The sequence below is a fragment of the Biomphalaria glabrata genome, chromosome 2 (genome assembly GCF_947242115.1).
Source record: "Biomphalaria glabrata chromosome 2, xgBioGlab47.1, whole genome shotgun sequence".
NCBI classification, from domain to species: domain Eukaryota; kingdom Metazoa; phylum Mollusca; class Gastropoda; family Planorbidae; genus Biomphalaria; species Biomphalaria glabrata.
This window is the reverse complement of record NC_074712.1, coordinates 23,113,589-23,138,953: the sequence shown is the minus strand read 5'-3', so window position 1 is coordinate 23,138,953 and position 25,365 is coordinate 23,113,589. Positions and strand designations below refer to the sequence as shown.

At 36.1% G+C, this 25,365-nt stretch overlaps 1 protein-coding gene across 2 annotated transcripts; it reads right to left on the bottom strand.

Moving 5' to 3' along the window:
* Positions 1-3,248: 3,248 nt before the first annotated feature.
* Positions 3,249-25,365, bottom strand: LOC129924523 (uncharacterized). 2 transcript variants are annotated; one of them, XM_056019669.1, is made up of 5 exons: positions 25,276-25,365; positions 22,933-23,199; positions 16,095-16,361; positions 7,964-8,048; positions 3,249-5,491 (listed from the first exon to the last, which is right to left on the bottom strand). In XM_056019669.1, the coding sequence occupies exons 3-5, from the start codon at positions 16,354-16,356 to the stop codon at positions 3,331-3,333; spliced, it is 2,508 nt and encodes an 835-aa protein (XP_055875644.1). In that variant the 5' UTR covers positions 16,357-16,361; positions 22,933-23,199; positions 25,276-25,365; the 3' UTR covers positions 3,249-3,330. The 2 variants fall into 2 exon arrangements, with proteins under 2 accessions (XP_055875644.1, XP_055875645.1); XM_056019670.1 differs by having other exon boundaries at positions 16,095-16,358.

Here is a 25,365-nt window from a genome sequence, read left to right as displayed (position 1 = left end):
GAATTGTCTATGGTTAAAGACCTATAGATCTGTTACGTTTGATCCCTAAGATGTTAATACTATGTAGCCTGGAACAAATTTAACCGCTTAGAGTTTATGGGTGAGATATTGTTCTTTAATGACAAAATCTGTTTTTCTCTGTCCAAACATGGGCTCCATCAATTGTTAACACTTGCCTTTTTTTTCAAGCTAACCCAAGACTTTTAACACAGTTCTTCAAAGAGTTGAATAAATAAAAGCCTGAGTTAAAATATTTAACTAATGTTTAATTGTGCTGTTAAGGCTTTGACTTTAAGTCCTCATTTCATCAAATATATAAATATGATTATATCAGAATGCTTTTATGACACTTTTTGAAATGTTACTAATGTTTCCAAAGGTCGAGGGATACACATTTGAGACCAAAAGAAAATTCGCTGCCGAGGACAGACGCAGACGGCGAAAAGAAAATCTAAATCGACCACCTGCTGACAATGGTTATGCTTGCCCTGGATGTGACAAAATATATAGGTCACAGTTGGGGCTGCGCAACCACCGGAAATACTGCATTCCTCACTGATCTTCGGACTCGACGACAAGCCTTACTATTATTATGTTTATCGTGTTTCCTCTTTCACTTTGCATTCTTGGTGAGAAATCTTATAATATATTGTAAATCTGGGTGTGTACTTAGCTACAGTGCTTCAATTGGATGTGGGTGGGGGGGATGTAATATTATAATATTATCCTGCGCATGACGTAATAATCAAAGGCCAAGGTTTGGTGGAAGTAGTGAAAATCTTTTGAGAGATAGAAGTGTGATTAGAATAATTATGACCGTGCCGCTGATAACTTATCATCAAAGGCCAAGGTGTGGTGGTACGACCATGGACATTTCTAGATGGTCTACGTAAGGATAGTCAGTTACACAAGGCATCAGTTTTACAGGCTAGCGCCGGCACTGAAGTACGTCCAAGAAAGAAATATGCAACACTGGCAAAGAGAATAACAAACATTGTTCCGCAATGTCCTTCCAATCGAGAGCATATCTATCTATTTGATGTAGAACACAACAACACCTCTATATTTATACATGTTACATTTTTATAGTTTTTAAAGGCATTTAATTTTAATTGTATTCTTATCTAAGTGCTTTTTGTCATTTAAATAAAAAATGCGTATATTAGGCTAAATATTGCTCAATGCATGATTTTTACAATTACTATTTGTTAGATAAAATAATCAGATGATGAAAATATCAGGGAATTCTTCATACTTTAATAATTTTGAAATGTGAAAACTTATAAAAAAGCCCACAAAAGAGGCAGGAGGGCCCCCCCCCCCAAAAAAAAAAGAGCCATAGAAAGCCCAAAAAGAGGCAAATAAAAGAAGCCTTAAGGCCCAAGGATTCCTATGATGACAAAGCTAAAATTGAATAGTGCAAAGTCTGAGGTTTCCTTTACAAAAAAACTTGCCTAAAAACGCCAAGATTTCTATAGAATTGTAACATTGTAGGTCATGTCAAGTTTCCCTTTCAGATCTTGCGTTCTATGGGACAAATGATGTGAAGATCATCTGTTTCTATGGCCAACGTTTAACAAGCAGAGTGTTATCTAGCCAGCACAACGATCAACCGCCTTTACTTTCCCCAACTAAAGTCAGGTACCCATTAGAGTTGGGTGGACTCAGGGGCGCCCTAAAAATCCCGAAATTCGAAATCCCAGTCTTCACCGAGATTCGAACCCAGGATCCCAGGTTCGGAAGCCTATCGCTTAACCACTCAGCCACCGCGCCCCAGGTCATGTATATATGTTAGGTATATAAGTTAAGTATATATGTTGTGTATATACTGCTTGATAATATTTTTAACCAGTTATTAAAGTGATTATCTCTGCCTGTGGTCCCTTCTGGGGCATAGTCCACCAACCAGCTTCCTCCAGGCATCTCGGTTCTGGGCGAGAATCTCCAACTGTCCCCACATCTTGCCCATCTGCTTGGCATCTGTTTTTAAATCGCGGCGCCAAGTATTCCTGGGCCGTCTCCTTTTCCTCTTTCCTTGGAGGTTCTAGGCTAGGGATTGCCTTGTTATGTTGGATGCAGGCTTGCAAAGGGTTTCGCCTATCCATCTCCATCGTCTCTGAAGGATATCTACTTCAATGGGCTGCTGCTTTGTTCTTTGTGACACTTCCATGAACAAAATTGAAGGTACTCATCAATACCTGCCTGAGGAGGATACTTATGATCCGCAAGGGGATTAACTGACCAGTGATTAAGTGACTGAACAACTTATTCAAACTATTAAATATAAAACGCAATGTGTTCCGTTTAATTTCTTAATTTCTCTAGACAGAGTTTGATAAATTACGACATAATGCAAGGTGTCATAGAAGTAAATTATTGAATAAGAAACAATTTTAATTTAGAAAGTTGGAAGAAATATTGTAAAAAGGCGTAACCGGTGGATAAAAGGAAGTATGTCTTATTCAAATAACAAAAAGATAATTCAATACATTTTGTCACTGTATAAAAGCTTACCATTATGTCGCAAATAAGGTTTATATACAGCACAATTAAAATTAAAAAACAAACAAACAAAGATTCAAAATCTTTCGATGTAGAAAGAAGAACGTAAGTTTTTCTTCTAGTTGGAGAACATTACACCATTGACGAGTGAACATTCTTAAGGTCACCAGACACACCCAAACTAGGGTGAAAAGGAGGCCTAGACCTTACAAAGGACCAAAAAAAAATATCAGTAAACATGAAAAACATTAAATATAATTTTAAAAAGACAAAACTTCCTTTAGGATTGTTTTTTTCTTTACTTTGAACAATTATGACGGTCCAACTAGAGTTTCCCCCATGTAGCTAACGAGGTAGTAATTTTTTTCTCAGCAATATACACCAACTGTTAAATTCCTAGGAAAATCGTTAGAGCCGTTTTTGAGATCAGCTTTCCAGATTTCTGAAGGTTTCATGAAGTTCTGACTTGAATAGAGGTATTCTATAAAGAGTTTTACAAATATTCAGACTGTATGCCTGCTTTATGGGGAAAAAAATGATAATCTATTTCTCTCTTTTGTCCCCTTTGCGTTTACATTAAACGCTAGCATTAATGCCGAGAATAATAGAAATAAAAAAATAAAATACACAGATCTTGAGAAGCTCTTGGGTACATGATTCTCTGGCATTGTCTTGGATAGAGAGGAAGACTCTTCATCTAGGATGTTGTAAAAAAAAAACTTGACCCCCGCAAAAAAAAAAAAAAAAAAAAAAAAAATGGAGGATGTGCCCTCGCCAGACCTCTGGTAATCTTAAACATTCTCCGTCCATAAGCTCCAGAGTCGTTGCCTAGTTACGTAAAAACTTATCAGGCAAAGGAGGTGCAGGAGGTGGAGGGGGCAGTGTGACGTTTTCTGCCAAAACAGTTAAATCTGCTTTCAATTCTGCTTTGTTCCTACCAGATGTAGATTTATCTGAGGCAACACTCTTTAGTATTGTCATTGTTGAAGATTTGTCTGAGACATCACTCTTTGGTATTGTTATGGGAGATGATTTATCTGAGATAACACTCTTTGGTATTGTTATGGGGGACGATTTGTCTGACGTAACACTTTTTGGAATTATCATAGGGGACGATTTGTCTGAGGTAACACTTTTTGGTATAGTCATGGGCGATGATTTGTCTGACGTAACGCTCTTTGGTATTGTCATAGGAGAGGATTTATCTGAAACAATATTTTTTTGTAAGGTTCTCGGTGATAATTTATCTGAGTCTACACACTTTTGCATTGTTTTAGGTGAGGATTTTTCAGTGATGAAACATCTCTTCGGCATGTTGGGAGATGGTTTTTCATGGTCAACATATTTATGTTTCATATTGTCTGTATTAGATTTATTTAGCTTCTCTGAGTCATCGAGACCCTCATCTAAAACAATCTTACAGTTTCCGGTCCCTGGTTTTGTTGATTTAGCTTGAGTGTCAGAGTTTCCTGTAACATTTTCTTCCGATCTGTCTGAGACAGTAATAGAAAAAAGTGTTTCTGGACTAGACAATGGTAGAGATTGTTTCATTAATATATCTTGAAGCTCTCTGATTCTAGTTTTACAAGTGTTGTTAACAGACTCTGTTTCAAGGCGTTTCCATCGGGTGTTTTTTTTAAGGGTCAAAAAATCTGAGTGGGCAGAAACATCTTCTCGACCTTTACTTGCAGGCTCAAGTGTTTTTGATTTGAATTGATCAGGCTGAATGTGAAACATGTTAGATTTACAATTCTTGGAAGATGTCTTGGAGATAGTTCCCAGAACAGAAATACTTTCTCCAAAATTTTTTGTAGAAAGAGATTTAGATTTTTTAGAGGCCTTATACAAAATGTTTGAGTCAGTTTTGTGATTTCTGTTGTCAGAAACTATCTTTGAATTTGGACTGTCCGAATCAGTTTTGTCAGTGTCACAATCCAAACTGCACAGCCTCTCAGAGGTCAAGCTTACTTCAAACAGTGATACATCAGGACCTGATGTTTTGTTCTTTTCATTCCTAGAAACACATGATACATCATCCTCGTCTTCACTACTTTGTTTTGATTCATGTTCTGAATTGTGCTCTGAGACCATCTTTGGATTGGTTCGACTTGTCTCTTCTTTATGTGTAGGTATTTCACGATGTCTTTTGTCTTTATGTTTTACGTATTTCATTTGGTGCACATCCGGGCAACTTGCTCTCGTTTTCAATTGAGTCGGACTTGCAGTTTTGTCGGAGCTATAGGAAGACCAATTGTCTAAGTCTTTGATAGCCGAGTCAGCCGAGGAACTTTTACGTCTAAACTTTGTCAACATTTTGTCCTTGTGTTTTCTTCGTCTACCTCCTTGAAAGAGATTTGGATTAGAAATGTATTGAGTGCTGACCTCATCACTATCAGAGATTCCTGATTCACTGGAGCTGTAATCTTCAATGGGAGATGATGGTCTGTTGAAATCATTGGATGGTTTTCCTGTGGATTCTGGGATGTCATATACATTGTTTTCATTTTGAACTAAAGTAGAACGCCTCTGGGACTGTGGTTTGTTGTAATCAGACACATTTGTAGAGCGGCCACTGCGATGGTTGAATGGTTTCATTTGACCATTAAGTATAGTTTTGTGACGCGGCAAGGAATAACTTTGTCTTATATCCTGTCTTTGTTTCACAGGAGTGTAGCGAGACGTCATTGTCTGAAATGAACCGTATCGTTGTGACGTCACAAAGACTGGCTTGATGAGGTTAGTGGCGAAATAATGAAATGTAGAGTCTCTAGCGTCAGTTTTGCTAGCATAGTGGTCATCACTTGACCCGTCACAACTAAGAAACTGAGTGGCCCGAGTCTTATCTGTTTTGTTAGCATTGTCACACCTGTTCTCCTTCTGACCTCTAGAGCTGTCCTGGTCATCATCTTCCTCCTCAGGGATATGCCCAAGTTTCGTCTTGACAAGTTGAGGGCAGTCTCTGTTGGTAGAACTGACGGCGCGAGAGAGTCTGTGGGGTCACAAGAGTCATTAAAAAGAGTTATAATTCGTTGTTTTTTAAATAATATAATCTTAAATAAAATTGTTATTGTATTTCTTTGTGAAAGAAAGTCTTCCACTTATAAGATAAGATTAGATTTAAAAGTTGTAACTCATGAAAAAAAAGTTAAAAGATAGTTTGCGTGAAAGCCCAAACTCAGAATCGGCCCTCTTTGTGGTCTTTTTTTTTTTTTTTTGCGATCTAAACGTTCAGACCAAACAAAAATAAAAGCGGTTATTGCCCTTTTGGAGGACCGCTTAAAAATTGAAATTCATTCAGTTTTTAAAGACAAGGTCATTATTTTTGTAATTAAAAACCTAATAGCCCTAGACTCGAGAGACACAAAACAAACAAAACAATTTAACAACACTAATTACTAAAATAGTTTAAAAGAATCACTGACAATAGTTCTAATAAATCACTTACCATAGTATAAAAAAATCAAATAAATCACTGACCATAGTTCTAATAAATAACTAACCATATTTCTAATAAATCACTGACCATAATAAAAAAATTACTGACCATAATTCAAATAAATCACTGACCATAGTTCTAATAAATCACTAACCGTAGTTCTAATAAATCAATAACCGTAGTTCTAATAAATCACTAACCATAGTTCTAATAAATCACTAACCGTAGTTCTAATAAATCACTAACCATAGTTCTAGTAAATCACTAACCATAGTTCTAGTAAATCACTAACTGTAGTTCTAATAAATCACTAACCGTAGTTCTAATAAATCACTAACCATAGTTCTAATAAATCACTAACCATAGTTCTAATAAATCACTAACCATAGTTCTAATAAATCACTAACCATAGTTCTAATAAATCACTAACCGTAGTTGTAATAAATCACTAACCATAGGTCTAATAAATCACTAACCATAGGTCTAATAAATCACTAACCATAGGTCTAATAAATCACTAACCATAGTTCTAATAAATCACTAACCATAAGTCTAATAAATCACTAATCGTAGTTCTAATAAATCACTAACCATAGGTCTAACAAATCACTCACCAAAGTTCTAATATATCACTGACCATACTTCTAATAAATCACTGACCATAGAAAGCTAACAACTGTAATTCCATAGCTCAAATTGTGAGTTGTGACATAAAAAGTGTATGTCTATGAAACGCAAAGGATTCAAAAAGGTTTGAGTATATTTGTGGAGTGTGTTCAAATACATTAGGGCAGATTTAATTTAATAAAATTTTAAATGTATTAAAATTTTCCACTTGTCTGTCTATTATGTCAATTTAAAAAAAAAAACGCATGTTCTGTTTCTAAACAGATTTTTTTTTAGACAATTTAAAAAATGTCAAGAATGTGGAGAGGCCAAACGTCGGCGAGATTCATCCAACTATTGGTTATTTAACAGACTCTGTGACAAGTTTAAAGAAGGCTTATGACGGACTATTTGGCAACCGTCGCACTTCAGTTATGGCCAGCAAACTTTCAAAACCTCATCCTCCTATTTTTTTTTGGTGTCTGACTTTTTAAAATGTTTGAATTGGACAGGAAGACATTTTCTCTAAACTGAAGAGTGTCTTTTTTTTTTTTTGACATCACATTGAATGAGAAGAAACTAGACACTGTGTAATACAAATGTCCTTAAAGATCAAACCTGACTTGTTTCAAGAATGAAATTGTTATGTTAAATAAACTTCTAACACAAATGTTTCAGAGCTACATAATAGAGCAATTACGTGTACTTCCAGACATTAGAGAGTAATCTTTTCTATTCACTTCCAGACATTAGAAAGTAATCTTTTCTATTCACTTCCAGACATTAGAAAGTAATCTTTTCTATTCACTTCCAGACATTAGAAAGTAATCTTTTCTATTCACTTCCAGACATTAGAGAGTAATCTTTTCTATTCACTTCCAGACATTAGAAAGTAATCTTTTCTATTCACTTCCAGACATTAGAAAGTAATCTTTTCTATTCACTTCCAGACATTAGAAAGTAATCTTTTCTATTCACTTCCAGACATTAGAGAGTAATCTTTTCTATTCACTTCCAGACATTAGAAAGTAATCTTTTCTATTCACTTCCAGACATTAGAGAGTAATCTTTTCTATTCACTTCCAGACATTAGAGAGTAATCTTTTCTATTCACTTCCAGACATTAGAGAGTAATCTTTTCTATTCACTTTCAGACATTAGAGAGTAATCTTTTCTATTCACTTCCAGACATTAGAAAGTGATCTTTTCTATTCACTTCCAGACATTAGAGAGTAATCTTTTCTATTCACTTTCAGACATTAGAGAGTAATCTTTTCTACTCAAGAAAAAAGCTTGAAGGAATATAAATGTAACTTCGCAATTAGCTGTCTTTTGTTTTCAAAACTGAGCTAACTACACTACAATGCTATTACTAAATAGAAAGATATTAGTTCTAGGAACTTGTTTATGTACACTTACCTATAGCCAGGAAAGTTTCTGCCGGTTTGAGAGAAGTGTATTGAACTTTCTTCAGGGCAAGTAGCGGCGTTCATAAAATGATGACCTATTGGAAAGAATAGTTGAGATCAGATGTTTCTTAGCTGTTATTCATTACATGTTATTTCTTAGCTGTTATTTATTACATGCTATTTCTTAGCTGTTATTTTCTAGATGTAATTTCTTAGCTGTTAGTTACTAGATGTTATTTCTTAGCTGTTACTTACTAGATCTAATTTCTTAGCTGTTAGTTATTACATGTTATTTCTTAGCTGTTATTTTCTAGATGTAATTTCTTAGCTGTTAGTTACTAGATGTTATTTCTTAGCTGTTATTTACTAGATGTAATTTCTTAGCTGTTAGTTATTACATGCTATTTCTTAGCTGTTATTTTCTAGATTTAATTTCCTAGCTGTTAGTTACTAGATGTTATTTCTTAGCTGTTACTTACTAGATGTAATTTCTTAGCTGTTAGTTATTACATGTTATTTCTTAGCTGTTATTTACTAGATGTAATTTCTTAGCTGTTAGTTACTAGATGTTATTTCTTAGCTGTTATTTACTAGATGTAATTTCTTAGCTGTTAGTTATTACATGCTATTTCTTAGCTGTTATTTACTAGATGTAATTTCTTAGCGGTTAGTTATTAGATGTTATTTATTATATGATATTTATTAGGTGCTATTTCTTAGCTGTTATTTATCAAATGATGTGATGGTTTTCTAAATCTTTGTCAGGTAAAACGTTTGTTCCTTCGCCCAGTCTCGGATCAAGTTAAAACTTTGCACAATTATTCATTGGCTTAGACAGGACCTGCATCGATTACTGGTAATTAGATATTTTTTTTGACACTAACAAGGGCAATTAATCCTTCAGTATTCACAGATACGCCTAAATATGTAGGGTTTTGTCGCCTCAGATATTTGAATACGTTATTTCTCCAAAAGCCTTTCTCGGATCAAGTTGAAACTTTAAAGAATTATTTATTGTACCTAAGAAAAATGAATCAATAAAAAAACTAAAAAATAAGTAAATAAAGGTAATTAATTATTTTGTTTGATATGACATCAGTATGCATTTGAATTGTATTGTTGCTTACATGAGTTTTGTTATGATATCAAAAGCAGGTTTGTGTAAAACAGTTCTTAAAACTTCTTCAATGGTTGGCAAAGCCAGTTTTTCGTCTATAGTGAGCAGTTTTCCGTTTTTTGTTATAAGTAGAAATATTGTTAGAAACTCATAAGCCTCTTTGTGACCTTCAAGCGAATATTTAGTCCGTTAAGGGTCTATTCTGAAGTTTATCTTTGATTGCTCGAAAGTATTTAAAATCTTGATCTAGTTTATCAGTTTGTCAATGTCATCATCTCAAATGATCCTCAAACTTAGAAGGTTTCATGACGTCATGACTTGAAACTGTGTTGCATGAAAGGCACATAGGCAAATAAAAGAAGGAAGCCAAGTTGAGACACATCAACACCGCGATGTTAACATTTCTAAGTGGATGAGGCCATGTTTAATATTAGTTTCATGTCCTTTCTATGGAGACCACGTGACGCCCTATGCACCCAACGGTGCGGGAGGACAATAAGTCAAAGTAAATAAGCTATTGAAACAAGATAGTAGCATTGAAACAAGATAGTAGCATTGAAACAATGTAATAGCATTGAAACTAGATAGTAGCATTGAAACAAGGTAATAGCATTGAAACAAGATAGTAGCATTGAAACAAGATAGTAACATTGAAACAAGATAGTAGCATTGAAACAAGGTAATAGCATTGAAACAAGATAGTAACATTGAAACAAGATAGTAACATTGAAACAAAATAGTAGCATTGAAACAAGGTAGTAGCATTGAAACAAGATAGTAGCCTAGCATTGAAACAAGATAGTAGCTTTGAAACAAGATAGTAGCATTGAAACAAGATAGTAGCATTGAAACAAGATAGTAGCATTGAAACAGGATAGTAGCATTGAAACAACGTAATAGCATTGAAACAAGATAGTAACATTGAAACAAGATAGTAACATTGAAACAAGATAGTAGCATTGAAACAAGGTAATAGCATTGAAACAAGATAGTAACATTGAAACAAGATAGTAGCATTGAAACAAGATAGTAGCCTAGCATTGAAACAAGATAGTAGCATTGAAACAAGATAGTAGCATTGAATCATATTATTATAACAGGGTTAAAATTCACAGTATTAACAAAGGTACAAATCATATTTGTGTATGAGTTCATTCCATTCATCGGAATAAAATGTCAAGTCTCAACCTGTTTTAATTGTGATCCACTACTGCAGACTCTCATTTGCATCTCATAGACCCCCCAATTCATTTTTCCACTCCCGTAGACCCCTTGGAAGTCATCGTAGACCTCTGATGGTCTAGAAATTAAATAGTTGGTATATATGTTTACTTTGCCAGGAACACTCTTAAACCCTCAATAAAACTGTCCGCATTACAAAGCTCCCCCCACCCCAACACAGATTTTAGCACTTAAAGTCTATGTCCTCTTTTTTTTTTTTGGTCTCTTTTCTTAGGCCCAAAAGTTTGGCCATTGTATATTCTAAGGATATTGCAAACATTAAACTCTAAAAGCACATAACTATTCCTGATACCCGTTCAACACACTGGCGGATCCGGGGGGGGGGGGGGGCGGACGAATTTTAGTAAAGAAATCACACAACTTGTATGGGTATTAATATTGCAACCTATTTTTAGATGATTTCGCCCCCCCCCTCTCTAGTATGTTAGCCGATTTGGTGGGATGGGGAGGTGGCGATGGCATCAATCCCGCCCCCCCCCCCACCATAAACTTTCGAGTTGGGGGGGGGGGTCCAATTTATTTGTAGAAATCACAGCTTGTTAACGGAATCAATTAAATATCTATTATCTATATAATTAAAACTTGTTATTGATATTTTAACCGATCTTTATATTATGTCGTTCCCCTGCTAGGCGATTGGGTGGGGGGGGGGGGACGAATACATCTACTGCTCTTCCCACCTAAACCCTTTGAGTGGGGGGGGGGGGCGGTCCTACTTTTAATTAGAAATCATAGTTTTTGAACAAAATTAGTAAAATGACAATATAATTTTATATTATGTCCCTACACTTCTGTTATCTTAGCCGATTCATTGAGGTGGGGGGGGGGGGGCGATTGCTTCTGCTGCCCTCCCCACTCTAGCCCTCTGAATGGGAAAGGGGGGGGGGGCGGTCGGTCCTATTTTATAGAGAATTCATAGTTTTTGAACAAAATTAGTTGAATATATAATACAAGCTACATATTAATGTTTTAACCCATTTGTATATTATGTCGCACACACACTCTGATCACAAATTTTATCATTAGTAAATATAAAATGAAAAAGGGTTGTACCAGGTGGGAGGGGCGATACATGCTATCGCCTTCCGCCAATCCGACAAACCAATACTTTTTTCTTTTTATATTTTAGATAAGAAATTACAAAATTAAAAAACAGTTGTCACTAATATAATTTATATACGTGCTATAAATTGAATTCTTGTATAGAGTCGACCCAACCCCTATTCCTTAATGGCAAATGCAATCACTAGCAGAAATTATAAAAAGGAGCGAGGATTAATCGTTTTCACTCTACCGCCCTCCCTCCCCGTTCCAGATGAAACGATGACGTTTTAAAACAGAATAGTCAAATATGGCGACAGAGTTTATGTAATTGCATACTAATTTATCTTAGTTATTTAAGTAAGAATTTGTTTTGGAAAATTTAGAAGTCATTCGAAGAGTAACAATTGAGATAAGTTCTGAACCCAAATATTATTTTCCTAGTCATCGTTTTCCAACCTTGACTTATACTGATAATTTTCTGTTGTTTTTTTTTTCGCCCAAGGTTGAGAAACACTGCTTTTTTAAAAACATTTAAATATATATATATCAGGGTTAGGGTTTGGAAAAAAAATCGCCCCCCCCTCCTCCAAAGTTCTGGATCCGCTAGTGGTTCAACATTACTTGTATGTGTGTGTATCGCCATGAACAAGCGATCAAATACATTCCAATGTAAGTACAGTAGCTTTGTTTTTTGTTATAAAATTGTAATAAATAACACATTTGATTCAGTTGGGGCTCCGTAGAATTTATAGTGTCTTAAAAAAAAACTCAATATTTGTATACTATTTTTAACTGAATTAAGTGACTAAAAGGTGTTTTAAATGGACAGACAAATGTTTTATGAGTTTTATTTCCCATTATAATAATAATCGTAAGGCTTGTTGTACCCGAGTCAGAAGGCTAATGAGGTATTCAGTATTTCCAGTCCGACGGTGGTCGATTTAGAATCTCTTTTTGCCGTCTACGTCTGATCATTCCCATTGTACAAATGTACATTTAGAAAATACTTGTAGGTGTCAACTATTAAACATTGATAAAACTATAATCTAGTTCTAAGTCGATTATTTAACAGTAAATGGATGTAGGCCTAACTTTTATTTCTTAAAGTTTGTCTGTCCTCCTGAGTAACAAAGCCATAAACCTGTTCATCTATTTCTTATCGTTGAGCACAGAGAACATATTTGGGCGAGCGGCTAGTTTCAATGACATACTTCCCGAAGGCCACTCATATTGGAAGCACCATCATAGCTTTAGCCTCGCATTTTATTTCACGATAATTGGGGATTATTCATTACTTGGAGCATTTCTTCAGCCAATTCTGCAGACAAATTTCGTATTTTCATAATATTGAATTTCGGAATCTTTAGGGCGAATCTGAGTAATGGGGAAAAGTAAACGCGGTTGGTCATTGTGCTAGCCACATGACACCCTCGTTAATCTTTGGCCACAGAAACAGATGACCTTGTCTCGGATTGGAATGCTTGTGGACTTTTTATATAGAAAATTTACGAAAAAGGCGGTGGGTGAAAAAATGAATTGAATTGTAGACGATATTTTTTTTTACTTAAGAGCTCGGCTCGGAGGCTTCTGAAGAAACTATGACAAACCATTGCCATGAGATTGATTTCGATCTGAGGATCCAATAGTTGGGAAGGCGAATTTTTTAGGCAAATGATAAAGTTGATTAAATTGGAGTATTATTTCTTGAACAATCTGATAGAAGGAAAAATACATTCACTTCTTTAACTCGCTGTGTTTCTCTGTCTCTCTCACTCTCTCCCTCTCTCTCACTCTCTCTGTCTCTCTCTCCGTCTCTCTCACTCTCTCTGTCTCTCTCTCTCTCTCTCTCTCTCTCTCTCTCCGTCTCTCTCACTCTCTCTGTCTCTCTCTCTCTGTCTTTCTCACACTCTCCGTCTCTCTCACTCTCTCTGTCTCTCTGTCTTTCTCACTCTCTATGTATCTCTCTCTCTCTCTCGCTCTTGCGTTTTAATACGGACTCTTCACCTTTTTACCTAATATCTTTTTCTTGTGGTCAAGACTTATCACCAAACCTGAGCACCGGCCCAAAACACAAGGCACAACATAAAAAAAAACAACTGCATAGCAACTAACAACCTTGCTTCAGATCGAGTACAATTTTAATCTGTACTAGTCGATGTCTCCAGAGTTCCTTCATTACATTTTGAAAATTTACCCTTAGCAATATTAACGGCTTCTAAAACGCTTTAGCGAGTTTCAAATCAAGCGCTTTAGGTTAGAAGAACCCCCCGAACACTGCTAACTACGCCTCTGTATTCAAACATAGATTGATAATTTAAAAAAAAAATTGCCCCTAAACTCTCAGGATGTCATCCCCCCCCCCCTTTGAGAGTACGCAGCTTTTGACACTTTACTAAACGAAAAGATTTCTTTACATCTTAAATTGCCCTTTCAACCTCATTGTTGGTAGACCAATCTTCAATTAGAATTAGATGATCAGTTCAACCAGCCAACACTGAACTATATCATCATAACTATCCGTTCATTAAATACTGATGAGTTTTAAAATCTAATAATAACTCCTCAGTGGAAAAGGGTTATGGGACTAGGATGAATTTTGTTTCCCTTTAACAGGACTCGACAGTGGCAGCGCCAGAGAATGAATACTCATTCGTTTCTAACAGTAATATTAATAACAAGGACAAATGAATACAATCACATCGGTAGCAATTTCATTCCTTCATCTATTTGTGTATGGCTTGTAGTACTTGTTAGTTTTGACTTCCTAGTTTCTCATATTAGTGCTGATATTACTGAAACCTGCATTTTGACCTGCATTGCTTACCAACCAATGGGAGGAGCCAGGATTTTTTTTATATTTTTTTTATATGTTCGTATGGATGGGGTCAGGGGAAGTGCTGATACCTCCCCAGCGCGGGGCGGGTTAGCAGTATTTCTGGTATTGAAAGCCAACTAAATGCTTATTCTGAGGTACCTACAGTGCATTATTTTGCTATTAAAAAGTTTTATTTCAAAAACCTAATGTGCTATTCTTACTGACTTAGACCATCCCGCGCCGTTCGGCGCATTAGCTGGCAAGCTGTTTCCACAAAAATCTGTTACCGGCAATGTCTGAAGCCTCTTCCAACATGCTCTGAGGACCTCCATGAAAGTGTGGCGCCAAATTGTACTAGGATGTCATCGCAACTCTTATTTTGGGTAATTCATTTTGTGGAAAACATGTCCCGCAAACCTCATGCGACGCTCTTTCACAACCTTACTAAGGGGTCGATTCCCATTTCGGCATAGAATATTCTTGATTCAGACCCGATCTCTATAACTGACTCCTAAAATCCTTCTTAGCCATCTTTGTAGAGCCACATTTAGTGCTTTTCAATTTCATTGCACTTTATTAATGGAGCCCAGCCACTGGTAGACATGTGTAACTTCTGTTGACTACTTTTTGACTATTTTGCTTTAGATTTTATATAGAAAAGGGAAGTTTTATCGTCATAATCATCTGTTGGTTTTTTTTAAACTAAAATATATCTGGAGTTGTTGTTTTTTTAATTCAAAACCACATTTAGCTATGGTCATATAATTTGGTGACTGTAGTTTGCTTTAGAAATAATATTGAAGAGAGAGGCTTTCAACCTTAAAACGCCCTGTATGGGGATTTTAAACTCAAAATTATCTTGAGGGGTATTAAACTTTTTAAAAAGCCATCTGTAGGAGAAGGGTTGAAACTCAAAACCCCCCCATTGGTTTGACTACGCTCAAAGAATTTTAGTGCGTAATTTGCTTTTTTTTTTATATTGAAGAGGTATTTTTAGCTTCAAACCCAGCTGAAGAGGGGTTTAAACTCAAAATCCCTTTGGCTAAGCTCATACAATTTTGAGTGTGTAATTTGCTTTTTTTATTGAAGAGAGGTTTATCGTAAATTTTGGAGAGGGTTTAAAATCAAAATCTTCCTTAGATGTGCTCTTGGAATTTTGGGATTGTCGTTCGCGTTTTCAAAAAATTTTATACAAGAGGGGGATTTAAAGGCAAAACCCCCTGGTAGGGGTTTTAAACTCAAAACCGCCTGGTAGGGGGTTTTAAACTTAATACCCACTGGTATGGGGTTTCAAACTCAAAACCCCTTGGTAGGGCTTTCAAACTCATAACCCCTCACAACCCCCTGGTAGACGGTTTTAAACTCAAAACCCCCTTGGCAAGTGATGGTTTAGTATTAAACTCCGACACCCCCCTGCGGGGGGGGGGCGGAAGATTTTATTTCGAGGGGGTTTTAACCCCTCCCCCCTGGTTACGCCCATGGTATAATATATAATAGATCTAATAGTTTGTATGCTGTTTGTAGCACTTTAAAAATCATACTCATAGCACAAAGTCATTTTTTATTTGGCAACAGTGATCTATCACTACCGCGTCTTTGATAGTGTTAGTGTTAGTCTATATATTACATTGTTTAATCTATCCATTACATTGTTTAAGTCTCTCTATTACATTGTTTAGTCTATCCATTACATTAAGTATATCTATTACATTGTTTAAGTCTATCTATTACATTGTTCAATCTATCTACTACATTGTTTAAGTCTATCTATTACATTGTTTAAGTCTATCTATTACATTGTTTAGTCTATCTATTACATTGTTTAGTCTATCTATTACATTGTTTAGTCTATCTATTACATTGTTTAGTGTATCTATAAACATAAAGTGACATCCTATGAAAGAATTCAATTGTCTTACTCACGATATTGATTTCTGTAGATCTGCAGACACTGTGGGTGAGTCTCGACATTATGTCCGATGGTTTGTGGGGCCTGTACTAAAATGAACTCCCCCCGAAACAAACCACGGTCACCATCTTGAGGCAGACCTTGAGTGAGCCCTGTGGCCCATCGGGGCCACTCTTGAGAGCCATTACACTGGGATGGGTAACATTTATATGTTGACTGATGACCAGTAGATCGAAAACCATGCTGACCAGTTTCACGAGACCCTTGTTGACCCATGACTTCTGGAAAAGAAAAACTTTGCAAAAATATTCATACCACAAAACATATTTTATAAAAACATTATTAAACAAGGTTACAAAAGACAGTTTGTGTGGAAAAACAGGGCTCAAAATCGGCCCCTGAAGTGGTCCACCCAGGCAGGCTTCAATATTTTCAGAAAGAATATCCGAATGAAATTATATCAAAGACAAATGAGAGATAAGAATGGAGAAAGAAGGTTAACAGATCTTGTGTAGTGCCCCAACGGTCCCGCAGATCTAAGGATAGGTGAAAGTAAATGTAAAGTTAGATGTGAGCCTGGCCTAACTAGTCAGACCTTGACCTTGTGGTCTACAGGGCAGATGATGTTAAGTTCATCTGTTTTTGTGGCCTACGGTTAACGAGGGTGTCATGTAGCCAGCACAACGACCAACCGCCTTTACTTTTCCCCAACTAGTGTCAGGTAGCGATTAGAGCTGAGTGGACTCAGAGGCGCCCAAAGATTCCAAAGTTGAAAATCCCAGTCTTCACCAGGATTCGAACCCGGGAACCCCGGTTCGGAAGCCAAGCGCTTTACCGCTCATCCACCGCGCCTCCCCTGGCCTAACTGATGTCTTATAATTGATCTAATTGTTTTGAAAAGGCTCAATCTCTAATTCGAATCCTCCAAAAAAAAAAAAAAAAAAAAAATTCGCTTGTGCTTGATCACGTGACTTACCAGCTTCAAACTATACAACAACAACGTCAAGTAAACAAAAATGTCAAATAGATTTAGACAGCGACATATATATATATATATATATATATATATCTGTGTGTGTGTGTATGTCATGGGCGTAGCAAGGATTTTTTTCGGGGGGTTGGGGGGATTTCCCCTCCCCCCCCCCCCGCGAAAAAAAATATATGTATGTGTGTGTACATAATTGATCTTTATTACATTCTGACCCTTCATTCTTTCGAAACAGGTTTATTGTGCCCTAGAATATGTTCTTCCTGAAGTTAGTGGGAAAATAGTAGACTCCCCGCTAATGCTAGCAAGGGGGTCAGCGCTCCCCCAGCTCGGGGCGAGCCCCGACACCAAGCACTATTTCCGGTATTGAAAGCCAACAAAATGCATATTCTGAGGTATCTACTTTGCATTATCCTGCTATTAAAAAGTTTTATTTCAAAAACCTAATGTTTTATTCTTACTGACTTAGATCCTCCCGCGCCGTTCGGCGCATTAGGCGGCAAGCTGTTTCCACAAAAATCTGTCAATGACAATGTCTGAAGCCTCTTTCCACCTGCTCTATGGACTTCCATGAAAGTGTGGCGCCAAGTTGTATTCGGATGTCTTCGCTACTCTTATTATGCGAAATTCATTTTTTTCGGAGAACATGTCCCGCAAACCTTTCTAAGGAGTCGACTCCCAGTTCGGCATAGGATTTCCTTGATTTAGACCCGATCTCTATAACTTACTCCTAAAATCTGTCTTAGCCATCTTTGTTGAGCCACATTTAGTGTTTTTAAATTGCGGCTGATGACTATTCACTGGACTTTATGAATGGAGCCCAGCCACTGGTAGACATGTGTAACTTGTCTTGGCTACACTCTTGGAATTAGGCGACTGTAGTTTGCTTTAGATTTTACATCGAAAAAGTTTTATCGTCAAAATCATATGATGGGGGTTTTAAACTAAAAAATCTCTGGAGTTGTTGTTTTTTTTTAATTCAAAACCCCATTTAGCTACGGTCATAGACTTTGGTGACAGTAGTTTGCTTTAAAATAATATTGAAGAGAGGGGTTTTCAACCTCAAAACTCTCTGTAGGGGGATTTTAAGCTCAAAACCATCTGGAAGGGTTTTAAACTTTAGGAAAAGCCATCTGGAGGAAGGGAGTTTAAACTCAAAACCCTCCGTTGGCTTGGCTACGCTCAAATAATTTTAGTGTGTAAATTGCTTTTTTTTATTTTGAAGAGATTATTTTTTTTTTTAGCATCAAACCCCTTTGAGGGGCTTAAACGCTCATAGCATTTTGAGTGCGTAGTTTGTTGTTTTTTAAATTGAAGAGGTTTTTCTTTTCTTCATACACCGCTGGCGGGAGGTTTGAACTCAAAACCCCCTTGGCTACACTCATAGAATTTTGAGTTTGTAATTTGCTTTCTTAAAAATTGAAATGATATTTTGTAGCTTCAAACCCCGCTGGGGGGGGGGGGGTAAACTAAAAAAAAACATTTGACAATGCTCATAGCATCTTAAGTGCGTATTTTGTTTTTTTTATATTAGAGAGGTATTTGTTAGCTTCAAACCCCGCTGAAGGGGGGTTTAAAATCAAAATCCCTTTGGCTACGCTCAAACAATTTTGAGTTTGTAATTAGCTTTTTTTTTTATATTTAAGAGGTTGTAAATCGTAAATTTTGGAGTGTGTTTTAAAATCAAAATCTTCCTTTGCTGTGTTCTTGGAATTTGGGGATTGTCTTTTGCATTTTTTGTTTGTTTTATAGAGTTGGATTTAACTGCAAACCCCCTGGTAGGGGGTTTTAAACTCAAAACTCAAAACCCCCTTGGCTGTGCTGGGGCAAGTGATGGTTTAGTATTAAAATCTCACCTAAAATAAGCAAAATCAAAGCAAAAAATCAGTCATTAAATTCCGACACCCCCCCTGCGGAGGGGATTTCATTTCGGGGGGGGGGGCTGGGGAGTTGAACCCCAAACCCCCCCTGACTACGCCCACGGTGAATATATATATATATATATATATTTCTTAATACATTTCGACCAATTTTTTCTTTCGGAAGACGTTTAAGGTACCCTACAATAGGTTCTCCCTGGAGTCAGTGGAAAGACAGTGGACACCCCGCTCTTGCAAGCCAAGGCGTTGTCGGAGCCCAGACGCCAAGCATTATTCTGTTATTTAAAAAAAAAAAAAAGCAGATTCTGAGGTATCTACACTGCTTAATACTGCTATTACAAAATTTTAAAATCAAAACCAAATCTGCTATTTACTGCACACTATAAATGAAGCCAAGCAACTGGGAGAAATGTTTAACCCCTATTGGCTGCGCTTATGGAATTCGGTGACTGTAGTTTGCTTTAGATTTCACAATATCAGGTGACCGAGCCTCGCTCGGATGAAAAATTCGTGAAGGAAGGATATATACCCGAAGTCAATTTGGTAATATTGTTGTAATTACGAAAATGAACGATGGGGTAAAGACTCAATCCGAAGAGTAGCTTTTTCGTTATGTCAGTTCTCAATGTAATAGTACATGGCGATTTGAATAGAAAGTCCCCCCAACAGTAGGCCTATAGAAAACCACAGCTCACGTCTTAACGTTTTACATTGCTTCTTTCGCGTAAAACTATTGGGCTATTGTTGTAATTACGAAAATGAACGATCGGATAAAGACTACTAATCTGAAGAGTTGCTTTAGTGTTCTGCACATGGCGATTAAATATAAAGTCTCTTAAGTCCTCCTATAGTCTAGACCAACCACATCTCACATCCGTCTTATAGTTTTACAATGCATCTTTTACGTAAAACTATTGTAAGCCTACTATTATTGGCTTGGAAGAAAGCCTTTGCAGTGTTACTTCTCAGATGGTTACGTTCAGACATTTAATTATGGAATTAGTATACATTCATTTACGTCACTTTAGTACGAAAAGTGACGCAAATCTCTACGTTATAGGGTAAAATAGGCACTTTGTGACAAAGTAAAATGGCAAATTTTTTCTTAATAGACTTAAATCATTGCATTAGTTTTCTAAAGAAACGTTTCCGTGGGGCACCTCTGTTACACCGAAAAATATGTTCGTCCCCCATATGGGATACGTGCCCTGCCCAGCCTGACTGTGGGACTATAAGAAGTTCGCAAGTAAGGCGCAGAGAAGCTGTGTTATGACCATTGCCTTTGTTTTGGTACAGGACAGTAGACACCGAAGCATGAACACATGGTAATAATTCACCAGCAAAATAATAATAATAATAAAGCTTGTCTTCGAGTCCGAAAATTAATGAGGATTGCAGCTGTGACCTACATATTTTGCCACATACAGGGCAAGCATAACCATTGTCCGCGGTGATCGATTAAGATTTTTTTTAGCGTCTGCCCTCGGCAGCAGATTTTATTTTGGTCTCAAATGTGTATCCGCATCCTTTGTATAGATGGAATTCTTTAAGTCCGACAGTTACGCTGGACAGAGCAGTATCCTGTATGGGAGACGAATCTCAGACGAACGTATGCCAAAGGCAGTCTTTTTTGGTGAGCTAAAAAGTGGTCGACGTAACACCGTAACGCTTAAAAGACCAGTTTAGGCGCCAACTTGCCTTAGCTGACATAGAAGATAGCACAGAACGAGACAGCTGGAGGTCACCAGCAAAATAAACAACAATGTAAAAGGTATTTACACCACTCTACGCAATTAAAGAGTAAACAATTAATTAAGCACTTAAAACACAATAACTAATCATAAATCGGCACATATAATTTCATTACTTTTCTTTCATAGTTCTATAATAAATTAATCTACAGTAAGATGGTGCGCAAATGTTTAATTAGGTCTAATGGTTCTTTAAAATTTGTTCTTGTTTGCAAAGAAATATTTTAGTGTACTGCGATAAGCCTAGTGACGTAAGCAGCGTTTTTCCCGTTTACGTCATGGAAAATTTTCATTCATAAAACATTCTAGCCGAAATTAATTTTTCGATAATGAGGCATTTTCAAACCGATATAACGGTCGACCTCGAGTTTTCCCGATGTGGCCAATGAGTTGAGAATTTTTTTCTCACTATTATGCACATACCGTGAACTTTTAAAGAAAATCGTTAGAGCCGTTTTCGAAATAAAATTTATATATATATATATATAAATATAAATATATATACATACATACATACATACAAGAATTGCTCGCTTAAGAGTATAGGATATCGAAAACTTTTATCGTTAGAACCATCTGTTGGGAGGTTTTAAATAAAAAAATATCTGGAGTTTTTTTTTAACAAACTCAAAACTCTCATAGCTACACTCTTAGAATTTGGTGACTGTAGTTTGGTGACTGTAGTTTGGTGACTGTAATTTGGTGACTGTAGTTTGGTGACTGTAGTTCGGTGACTGTAGTTTGGTGACTGTAGTTTGATGACTGTAGTTTGCTTTAGTATAAAATTGAAGAGGGAGTTTTTAACATCAAAACTCTCTGAAGAAGGCTTTTAAACTCAAATTCCCTTTGGCTACGCTCAAAGAATTTTTTGACTGAAGTTTGCTTTAGTTTTATAATGAAGAGTTGGTTTTTAGTTTAAAAACTCGCTGGAGGGGTTTTAAACTCAAAACGTCTCTTGGATAGTCTCATAGGATCTGGTGACTTGTATGCTTTAGTCTTACATTGAAGAGAGGGTTTCGTCTTTAAAAACATTTGGAGGGGTTTTAAACTCAACACCCCTCATTGGCTACGTTCATAAAGTTTGGTGACTGTAGTTTATTGCTTTAGTTTAGAGGGGTTTTAATAGCAAAATTCTTTGTAGCGGTGTTTAAAACTCAAAATCCTCTGGAGGGGGGTTTAAATTTGAAGCCCCCAATGGAGGTGATTTTTAAACTAAAAGCCTCGCTTGGCTACGCTTATAGAATTTGGTGACTAGTTTGCTTAAGTTTTATATTGAAAGTAGGTTTTTTAAACTCAGAATCCACTGGAGGTTTTTTTTTTTAACTTAAAGCCCTATGGATTGGGTTTTTAACAAAAAGTCCTTCTTAGCTACACTCATAGAATCTGGTGATTGTTGTATGCTGTAGTCTTATATTGAAGAAGGGGTTTTTAACGAAAAAAAATCTGGAGGAGGGTTGAACCCTCGGCTACGCCCATGATATAAATTAATGCTTAAACAAAATAGTTTACAGAATGATGTATTGGTTTACATATATGTGCACGCTTGATGTCCGTTGTATAACTTGTATACAAACAGCTTTATGTTAAATCCCTTAGAAATTTTGTAGATTTGTGGCAAGATATTCTAAACTTTGTGTATGTTGTGTTTTTGTGTTGTTAGTATGAAGAATAGGCTACACTTTGTGTGTGTGTTTGCGTGTTTTAGTTTAGTGTAATTAAGGGTAGAGATAAAAGGCGAAAAAAGATTTAGGATTGGAATGAAATTCATTTAGTGCTATAATTATTGTGAATCGATCCGAATGTTTGTATTAAAGATGGCTAGCTGAGCTCGGCATGGGATGACACAATGGTCTCGTGACTGAACCTCGGCATGGGATGACACAATGGTCTCGTGACTGAACCTCGGCATGGGATGACACAATGGTCTCGTGACTGAACCTCGCGCAGCTGTTTGTGGTTTGGACTTGGTCTACAAAATCTTTATTTAAAAAAAACCCAACAAACTTTTAAGCCATATAAAATTTCAGGTTCTTACTTCGACATGAAGATCATTTTTTAAACACTTATTTCATTTGGTTTCAGTTCTACTACAGATCTAAGAAAGAGATATTGAAAATAAATTGAATTATTTTTCTTTACCGGCATGCAATACACATCTATCTTTCAATTGTCTGAAAAAATCCCATTGATACAAGAATGTACAAAAACACATTTCACTATCCTGTAGACTTACCAAGTTGAAGTCTAAGAGCTATCCTATCAGTCCATGCACCACCTTCTCATTGACATTCAGCCAAGCTTTCCCTTTTAGACAGCCTCGATTTGAAAAAAACAAATCTTAACGAGCCTCCGCTGATGGTCTGAGCAGTCAAATGGGACGCAGAGTCAACACCGTTTCTTTTTAACTTGACACTTTTTTTTTTTTGGTTGACGTTACAAATTAAAAGTTTTGTGCCACTCTAAGAAGATTTAGTGCAAACTAGTAGATCGTGTAGACACTCTGTCAATACATAGATACACATGTGTACATATCTAAGTTATATATAGATTTAGGGTTAAACATGACTCGGACGCTCCTTCAGTATGAAGATTATTATGTCCAAGCCCAAACCTCCCGCAGGACGGCGGGGGATGGCGGGGCTTGAACCCGGGACCTTCGAGACGATAGTCCAGAGCGCATACCACATGAACAGGCAGCCATCACATATACATCTATTTTGAACACATTATTTAAAATGTTTTATTAACTCTTTTTATTACTGGTCTGAAAAAGTTTATTTATTTCATGATTGTTTAATTATCTATTTAGATAATTGTTAAAATACCATATTTATCCTTTTGAAAAGGCTATCTCATTTCATTAATTGTTTAATTATGACTAGCTACTTATTAAAACTATTATATTGATGTATTCAATATTTCAATGAAATTACCGCTATTGTCCATGTCTGTCTGCTTCGCTTAGTTTTAATTTTCGAAAAAGTTCCTTTTTGTTTTTCAATTTTATTCTGATGAGTAACTTCCTAACCTTGGTTTTTGCCCGCAGCCTTGATACATTAAATAGTTTTCCAGAGGATCTTGTATGGAGAAACACACCTTCGTTTATGTCGCTGTACGCATAATGCATTAGACAGGAGAAGAATATGCCAAACAGAGTAGGTGCGAGCACACATCCCTACTTGACACCACTGCAAACCTCAAAAGGTGCTGGTTGGGCTCCATTGAATTTGACAGATATAAAAGTCTATGGTATAACTTATTCGCATAATGACATTTCCATTTCTATATATATCTTATAATACATTTAATCTTAGAACGTACATAAATTTGATGCAAGTACTACTCAACCATCTGAAATCTTTAAGTTTTGAAAATATAGTCATTGTATATAACATCATTTGTAAAACATGAGTTACAAACCATCTGGTGTTACTTAGCTGTTTATATAGAATGTAACATTCCCGCAATTCTTTGCAATAATGAAAAGACTTTGACATCATGTTAAAAATTAAAATCATTCTTCAAAATTACTATAAAAGTAAATTCGTACTTTAGAAACATTTTAAAAATAAAATTGTAGAACAAAGCCTTTCAAGTCGATACGATCTATATTGGTACTCTGTGAAGTATTTTATTGGTACTCTGTGAAGTATTGTCATGATAATAATATCCTTATGTTAACTAAGAGTAGATCCCTGCTATACATTGTATTTTGTTGTATTTCCGTGAGCACGAATGACCATCAGTGACCAGTACACTTTCTTGTCATCTTGTAATTATATATAGGCCTATATATATATTTCATTGTCTATTGTTGTATTGTGTTACTGGCAATGCCACAAGAAAGCCAGAACGTATACGCCCACGGTCTCCGTTGTGAAACATGTGAATGAGAGACGTTTCTAGTTTTAATGAACGTTCCGAGAGTTTGTCTAAGTCAGACACCTTCCATCTCAACATGTACACTCATGCTTTCAAGGGGGCTCAGTCCTCAAGTGGGAACAAAAAATCGCATTTTACCCCTCCCCTCCCCCCTTGACGTGTCACGTAATTTGGCATGAAAACTTCAAGCTTCTTCGATTGCAGTGTACTGGACAGAATGACAGTGCAGTAGTACAGTACTGTGCAGTTGTGTACGACAAGGGTAAAAAGCCTTTACATTCTGTTGATTAGTGTCGTGTCTGTCTGTCCATCCGTCACGTTTATATATATATATATATATATATATATATATATATATATATATATATATATATATATATATATATATATATATATATATATATATATTGATAATGCGATTTCACATTTTAGAGCTTGCAAAGCTTAGGTGCGATGTTTTTACAAAGTTTATATCATCTTTGTCTTTCTGTCTGGTAAAAAAATTTGTACACGTTATTTCTCCCACATCCAATCTCGGATCAAGCTGAAAGTTTGCACAATTATTTTTTTATCCGAAAATAAAACAAGAATCAATTTAAAAAAAACAAACCAATTAGTTAATTAATTAGTTAACTATTGGTAATGACTTATTTTTATTGATATCTCTAACAAGGGATAGAAAATGAAATAGTACTTGACTGATAAGGTTTTGGTCTAAGTTGAATTAATCTCCTTGATACTTTGTTGAGAGAATACTTGTTTTCCACAAGTACGCCATTTTAAA